This window comes from Trachinotus anak, unplaced genomic scaffold (assembly GCF_046630095.1).
Source record: "Trachinotus anak isolate AG129_WGS33_773 ecotype Australia unplaced genomic scaffold, CSIRO_AGI_Tana_v1 ptg000026l, whole genome shotgun sequence".
Classification (NCBI taxonomy): domain Eukaryota; kingdom Metazoa; phylum Chordata; class Actinopteri; order Carangiformes; family Carangidae; genus Trachinotus; species Trachinotus anak.
The window spans coordinates 7,939,460-7,948,054 of NW_027273877.1; the positions used below are offsets into that span (position 1 = coordinate 7,939,460).

Consider the following 8,595-nt stretch of genomic DNA (forward strand, 5'->3'; position numbering starts at 1 on the left):
AAATGCACAACAATCGGGGAGACGGGAAAAACAAAGGAAGACAAATCGTTTAAAGATGTAGGGGAGTCTGAAAGCCTCCTGGTCTGGCTCCAAGTTAATTTGCCAAGTCATACTCTGAGTTGATTAAAGTGACCTCTCCCAGTAGTGTAGTACAGACACTGTATTACTAAAATAGAGGAAGAGGGTGAGAGAGATGGCTCAGCTCACATTGTTTTCAATGAAGCTTCAATGTTTGGATGCTGACTTTGTGAGACCAACATACAATAGCCATTCCCGGGAAAGTCTGCGTTTAGGGGGACGAAGGCGGCACAGAGACCGCCTGCAACTGCCCCAGCCGCGGAAACGCGGAGGTTCCCTCACTGGTGTTTTTATGAATGTATTAATTTACATATTGCTCTGTAACAGGCCAAATTGTGTGTGGGAGTGAACTGTTGTATAAGGAAAACAGAGCCTCAGATAATCAGAATAATTATAAGAACAATTAATAAACTTTCCAAAAGGTTGTCATTTACATTTAAACTGATCTGATGATTTATTTAGACTTGATTATAAATCTTTCTAAGTCACAAATCCCATTAACCTGTATTGATTGTAAGCTGCAGTGTTAGGGAACGTCCACATGGGAGTGCTGTTCCACAATTATTCACAACAGCTGGGAGTAAACAGAGTATTGGCTTGCTAATTAGTTGTATCACTTCCCGTGCAATGCTTTTAACTTTAGATCTATAGCAGCCATGCAAAGAGAGTTCTGAATGAACAAAGTGTCCAGAGACAGTATGATTAACAAGCTCCTCTTTAAGTCAAAGGCCAGTCAATATGCAAATGAGAAACTGCTCTTGTGTCAACACTTCATGTTGATAGAAGTTATCTGACTCCTCACCATTCACTTTGCTTTGAACTTATCTTAGAAACTAGTTTGTAAATTGTATGTGTCCAGGTCTTAATTAAACATATAAAAATTAAGAAAAATAAACAAATAGTCCTCGATAAAATGCTAGAAATAAGAAATATAACAGGATTCAATTTTTTTTTAACTTTTTTTAAATGATTTTCTTCTATCATATGTGGGCTACATAAAGAACAAATTCTATAATTCAAATTACAATATCTGTGGCTGTGTTCATGTACTATTTCTGTTTTCTGTTTAACACTCCTCTACATTTTAGTGGGAAGTATTGGGAAATAATGGTCTATTTGCACTAAGTCCAAGTATTTAGACCCTTCACTTAAGTCAGAGTGGCAGGACTGCAATGTAAAAATGTTCTAACACAAAGAAAAAAATTCCACTACAAGTAAAAATCATTCCAAGTAAAAGTATTACTGGCAAAACATACTCAAAATATCATAAATTAAAAATACTCATCATGCAAACTGTTATTATTCACATTATATAACTGGATTATTATAATAATTTAAATATTGCAGATACAGGTTGCAGCTGCTTTATGTATTAATTGGTAGTTTGACCTATGAAAAATATATTTTATAGGCTAATCACATATTTTGTGTATAAAATGTGAATCTGTAAAGTAAAGTGCAATTACCTAACAATGTACAACCACATATCTTTTAGTTAGATTTTTATTTCTTTAGATTGTCTTTTTTTTTCCATCAAACTTGCAGTATGTTATTTTGTACTTTTTATAATCCATGAATTTAGATGAAAACAATGTTTCAAATGTAAGAGTAATTGTTTCCATACGAGATCTGGTGATCACCTGCAAAAATGAGGCTGGAACTTTTATTTTCAGCCTTTGTTAAACTTGAACTTTGCTTAAACTACCCCACCAGCATGACCTACTGCAACAGATACATTTCAGGGCAGTTATATGTTAAAAAAAAAAAAAAAGGGGGGGGGGGGGTCAGCACTGATAAGAAACTGAAGACTACAGGAGGGCAGCACTCAGCCACACTTGCACAGCAGCTGCCCAGCAGTGCTTGGCTGCCGCTGTAGAATTGATCAGACTGGGTGTGAATGGCTGCTCTCTAGCAGCCAATGGCTGAGCACCGGATGCGAAATATCCGCTGCAACAACAAGCGCTCTGTCGTCCCCCCCCCACCCCAACCCACCCCCCTTCAGCTTGACGCCATTTACAGCCCAAATCCCGACCTCCTCTCCGGAAAGAGCAGAAGAAAAAAAAAAAAAAACACTCACACACGAGAAAAAGTACTTGCAACCTCTCAGAGCTTTGCGGATAAAACACAAAACAAAATTAAAACTGCATCGGAGCTGGAGTTTTTCTTCTTCTTCTTCTTCTTCTTCTTTTCTTCTTCTTCTTCTTCTCCTCCTCCTCCGTGTTGCAGGAAAAGCGGAGCGGAGCTGCGTTTACCCTCCGGCGGCGACTGACTGAAGTCTTCGCCCGTTTCAACGCCTCGTGTTCTTGCGCAAAACACGGGATTTAGGTCTGAGCGCCGCTGTCGGTGAAAATGCGCCGCTGCTCCTCCGGGAAACTTTCTCCATGGATTTTACCGACGGCTTTCCCGACTGAACTGCAAATGTAGGGGACAGTCTCTCTCCCAAATTGGATTTATTTTCACCTAAACGGGGGCTAAAGTGTCGGAAGCACGGTAAGTGTAACTTTTTGTAAACCGCAAACTGCTGCGAAGAGTTTCATTTTCAAAATAGTTCGTATCTCTTGGCTGAAGTTGTTGTTTCATAAATATGCTTTAGTCTTTTATGGTACTTTTTTTTTCTTTCTTTTTTTTTTTTTAGTGTAACCTATTCCCAACTCTCCTCCGCTTCCTTTGGCTTACTATAGGCTTCACTTACAGTATGTCATGGTATTGCTAAAAACCACCGTCGTACATTTGATAAGTTTTCTTATTCGTGGCCATGTTGGAGTTAAAAGTGGCGTTTTTCCTTTAATGAAGGCAGGTGTTCTCGCTCTAACTCATATCCACCCTGTGCCTTTCCCCAGGATCAGTCTAATGCCTAATTGAATTGTTTATCACGCTGCTGCTGTGTGCTTCATTAGGAAGTAGTCTGGTCCAAGTTGGCACATGTGTTTGCTCATATGTGCCTTCACATACAGCACTGTCTGTGTGTCCTCCTGTGCACACTGAAGGCTCTATCTGCTGAGCTTCAGCGACTCTTTTTGCCACAGCACTCTTGTAGACCCACACCAAACTCGCCACACACAGTGGAAAACACTAACTTTATCAGTTGTGTATCAGAAACAATATGACTCACGGGGTTGCTATATTTAACTCAGCCTACTGTGTGAAGTTTTGGCTGCAGCCTTGTCATTTGTCAGTTTTTCCGTGCAAAAACCCAGGTCTTTTCACATCTTTGACCTGTCATTTTTAAGAGCGGATGCCATCAGTTTGCTCCAGTTTACTTCCATCAGCCCTCACACCCCACCCACTGTGGCCAGCACGGCCTGAACACAGGTCCTGTAAGGAGATGAGGGGCTGTACATCCCCCGGCCCACTCTGATAGGTTCAAATCTGAGTGTGCCTCGCAAACCCTTCATTTGCAGCAGAAAGCTCATAAATCTTAAAGAACCCTCATGCATGCTCACAGAGAGCAGTGCTCCCACTCCCACCACCATCACCACCCTTGAGCGCGTCACTCACACTTTACATGGGCCCTTTCATGCTCCAAACTTTTTTTATCTTGTCACTCATCTTCTTTTCAAGAGTGTCACAATGTAAATGTGTTAGAATGGGGAAGGTTGCAGCAGGCCATTTGTCATGCATCAAACAAAAGCCCTTCCTGTATTGTCATTGAAAAAGGGGGGGGGGGGGGACCTAACACCCCCACTCCAAAGACGGCATTTGAAAGCTAATTAGTGCAAGGAAGGAGAATTAAGGCCACTACTGTCAGTTTCTTTACTTTGGTGTGATATGTTAGTGAAAACAAGGCTGTGCATTTGAATATGTTAGATTAATGCAGAGTGACAGTGCAATATGCTAATCTATACTCTCTCCATACAGTGGATCAGTGAGATAGTAGCTGATCTAGGACCATGAGTTCCTATAGACGAGGGGTTAGAAACTTCAAAAATGTGCACATGATATTGAACCCTTGCTTCAGAAGGCCCTCCAATATATAACACGAGCATTTAGTGCCCTCCTTTTATCCATGTAGTGGACTCTTACGTGTGCTCTAACTTTCTGTGTCTGTTATCTGATTGACCCAGTAAAGTGCCCTGCTTTCTTCAACCCTTAGTAAACTCTCAGAAAAAAAAAACAAAAACGTAAATACATATTTGTTCTTATTTGATACATCGTAATACAATGCATCCTAATACAATACATACATGAGTGTGTCTGCATTTAAGCTGCAACTAACAGTTATTTTCATTATCGATTAATCGGCTCATTTTATTATAATTAATTAATTTATTTATTTATCTATATCTATATTTATCTATATTATGAAAAATGTTTGTTATAATTTCCCACAGGCCAAGGTGATGTCTTCAGATATCTGTGTTGTCTGATTGGCAGTTCAAAAACCATTAATATCCACTTCACTATTATGTATGAGATCTTCACCTTTAATACAAGATAGTTGCCGGTTAATTTTACTCCAATTTGATTGTTTTCTTAATTAATGTTTGGTCCTTAAAATGACAGAAAATAGTTTAAAAAAAAAAAAAAAAAAAAAAAAAAAAAAAAAAATATATATATATATATATATATATATATATATATATATATATATATATATATATATATATATATATATATATATATATATATATATATATATATATTAAAGCCCAAATTGACATATTCCATTGACCAAAATGTAACAATACAACAAAACAGATAATATTCATTTCAGAAGTGAACTGGTGGATTTTTGCCAGTCAATCAGTATTTACAGAAATATTTGCAAATCACTGTTTTTTCTGTATTTCTATTTGTTCTTAAGTATTTATGCCTGTACTGCAGACGCTTGACAGACGACAGGAAATGGGGGCGACAGTAACAACAAGAGATCCAGGCTAGATTTGAACTGGGACGTTGCAGTTCATGGTCGCCATCTTACGCTACGAAGGAGCCACGCGGCTTAATTTTTCCATTGATTGACTAATTAATCATTTTTAGCTCAGTAGTCCAAGCCATCTTTGTTTATGGTGGATTTCTGGCAGTCAGTCATTATTAGTCTGGTTAGTCATTGCTGTGTCATACAGTAGTTGTGGGGAAACAGGAAGTTTGCAAACAACAAGTGGTGGGAACTGAACAGAATTTAATTAAGATAACAGTTCTTAAACATCAAATTTGGATTGAGAACTTGAAACAGCTTCAAGCAAACAAATTTTGTTTCTAGTGGACGCAAACATACTGTTGCTACAGCAGCATTATAAACAAAATATAGACGGTCTCTTGAGTGAAAGGCCCAACCACCCCCCACTACTCACTTCAAATATTTCATCAACTATGTAATCAAACGCACCCATCTTTGTCCACAACAGTGCAATGTGTTTGTGAGGCCTTATTTCCATAGTGGTGCGTGTACAGATATCAGTTATGATTTGCATGGCATCATTTGCATGGTTGGTAACAGGCAGATATAAAGTGTGTGTTTCTTTTACAGGACTTCAGATGTGTCCCATGCCAGTCAGAGTGGCCCTTCAGTCCCGAGATGGATTCCAGAAGTCAGAACGACAGCGATGGGGGAGGAGGACACCACGGATGGTCACCGTCATCGACCAGCTCGCCGGGCACACCGCATGACGAAGGCAGATCGCAACCATGGCCTCCACAAACCCACAATGGTTCACTAGATACTGGGCTGAACAACGGGCAGCCACCCCATACTCCAGCAGTGCTATCTCTGGATCAGATTAGGATAACTGGGAGTAGTAATGAGTATACAGAGGGGCCCACAGTCGCCCAGAGGTCTCCGGCCTCTCAGCAAAGGCTACAGAAGAATGACTTGTTGTCATCATCCGGTTCAAGGACAAGTGGGCAACAGGAGACTTGGGAAGAGAGGCCTAATAACCTCCGCAACCTGCATTCATTGACTCAGCATGGAAACACAAATGCATCCATCTCTTCCAGGGAGGGCGTGTTGCGGTCCTCCAGTGTCGAGGACTCCCAGAGCAGTATCAGGACCAGCGTGGGGAGCAGTTCTTCAGGTCAGAGGCTCCTTGGCAGCCCAGCAGGTGGCGACCAGATCACCAGAACCCAACCGAAACGTACAGAGCTGCATTCAGAAGAGCTGAAACCTCTGAACGATGAGTCCAGGGTGGTGGTGGCCGTGCCAGGCAGCAGGGGCTATATACATCCCGGTAATCACTCAAACAAGTGTGAGAACTGTGGTCGGTGCCAGTGCAGAGATTGCAGTCGCCCGCAGGTGCTTCCCTCCTGCTGGATGTGCAGCCGGCGGTGCGTGTGCTCGCCGCAGACCGCAGTGGAGTACGGGACGTGCGTCTGCTGCATCAAGGGGCTTTTCTACCACTGCTCCAGCGACGACGAGGACACGTGCGCCGACAAGCCCTTCTCGTGCATGCAGTCTCACTGCTGCGTCCGCTGGACCACCGTGTCGCTCCTCTCCCTGCTCTTCCCCTGTCTCCTGTGCTACCTCCCGGCTAAAGGATGTGTCGCCGTGTGCCAGAGCTGCTATGACCGAGTCAAACGACCCGGCTGTCGGTGCAAGAACGCAAAACCAATCCACTGTGAGGATGTTGGCAAGCAAACGTAGACGAGAAGCTCAATGTGTGTTGAAATGCAGAAGGATGGAAAGACTCCATGTTGACTGAACTGATAAGATGTTTCGGCCCCGTAGCTGTGTAGTGGGAAGGTTCGATTAAGAAGCTAATGATGCTATTGTGCTTGAGTTTTTGTGTTTTCCATCATTCATGCCTACCAGGTCCTCACTGGAGGTGCATTCACTCACCTTAGCATCATGAGTTTCACGTGAAAGGTAAACCAAAATAAGCGCTCCACATGTTTAAAAGTATGAAGACACATTCTACTACTGTTTTGTCCTGAAAAATAATTTCTTCGTTTGCCCAGATAGTGCCCAGATATGGTGTTGTTGCTATGAGAGGCCAAATGGATAGCCTTTTTTTTTAACATTTAATACAACTTATATGCTAAGAACAGACTCCTGTTACTAACTGTATGTAAAGTAGTATGCAAAGGTATGTACATTAGAAAATGAGTTTGACAGATGTTTTATTTTTGTACATATAATAATACTTCAACTGTGAAAAGTTTTCTGCCATACCAGAGGCACCTTGATAAATTCACATTTATATGAATCAGTCAACTTCATTCATACAATGTTTTTTTTTACATTCACTGGAATGTATATCAATCATTTTTATGTAATTTACAAAGGAAAAATCTTATCCCTTCTACTTGTAAATTGTACAGTGACCTTTTATGAAAAAAATATTTTCTAATTCCAACATTGCTTAGTGTAAAGTTAAAAATATATATTTATTTGAAGGTTTATTATTTTATAATGAAAAATATTTATTTTGAGAACGCATTGTTAAATGTGTCACCTCTTTTTGGGGCTATTCTGTAGTCACTGCAGACTGGAGGTGACCTGTAGGAGTGTCAACGCTGGATGAATAGTTCACTATGAATTAGAAGACAAATATATTAACGTTTGAAATTAAACCTTGAAGTCTGACGGATTATTTTTTCTGCATTGTTATTGTCTCTTTTAAAGCAACATTTGGGTTGAGTTCATCTTTTTCTTCCACATAGTTTCACTCAGGCATCTGCATCAACAGTTTTAATTGAACCTCTGCATGAGAGCTGTCACCAACCCTGTGCTGCCATTTCTCTGCAGCAGAGATCAGCCGAGGAAACAAGGATGCATTAATGTTCACCTTGGGCCCTCTGTAAGAGAAACATCTGGCACTGGTAAAGCTATGTGTATAGGAATGTGTTAATGTACACTCCAGAAAAGGATTTACTTTACCTCCAAAATGTGGCTCTGTCACTTCTTTATCTTATAAATCAAGCTCTCCACCTGTATTTTTGCAGATATGCGTTTGTGTAAACCTACTATTACGCTCTGGCTTGGCTTCAAGTTCATTTCATACACGTTCCTCATGATCCTGCAGACACTCAGCCCTTTTTTTCCATGCATTTTTTTTTTTATCAAAGGTTTGTTCAGGAATTCCTTGGTTTTGAGTATCCCTGCAGGCGAAACATAAGCCTGAAACATAAGCCCCTGACACTTGTTGACAGCATACGGACATGTTTGCGACACAGTATGCATTCAGAGCCGTGATTGACACGCCGAGGCCCAACCTGCGCTCACTTGTTTGTTATTCATCCCCCAGCCTTTGACTGATAGAGAGGGCTGGGTGGGTGGAGGTTCTTTCCATAATTATCAACTTTCACCTATTTTACAGCGGTGAGGAGGAGAGGAGATGGAAACATAACGGCAGAATCCCATTAGAGGCAGAAAAGGGAGAGTTGATCTTGTGTTTAGTTTTTATCTTTCCAGTCGCAGGCCTCCTCTCTCCCTGCATTGTCTCAGCTGTGAATGAAGAGGGAAAGGGGGGGTGTGGAGGAGGAGGAGGAGGTGGGGGGAGGCAGTGGTGGTGGTGGTGGGGGGGTTGTTAGGAAGAGGGACCGCAAAGGGTTAAAAGCATCACTTTGAATGACAAAGAC

General features: G+C 41.2%; 1 protein-coding gene across 1 annotated transcript; it reads left to right on the plus strand.

Moving 5' to 3' along the window:
- Positions 1-2,120: 2,120 nt before the first annotated feature.
- spry2 (sprouty RTK signaling antagonist 2) lies at positions 2,121-7,604 on the plus strand. The gene is made up of 2 exons (XM_071464818.1): positions 2,121-2,568; positions 5,549-7,604. Exon 2 carries the CDS (start codon positions 5,597-5,599, stop codon positions 6,656-6,658), a length of 1,062 nt encoding a protein of 353 aa, XP_071320919.1. The 5' UTR covers positions 2,121-2,568; positions 5,549-5,596; the 3' UTR covers positions 6,659-7,604.
- Positions 7,605-8,595: the final 991 nt, after the last annotated feature.

Coding starts and splice junctions, on each gene's coding strand:
- spry2 (XM_071464818.1), top strand. CDS start 5,597: ATGGATTCCAGAAGTCAGAACGACAGCGATGGGGGAGGAGGACACCAC.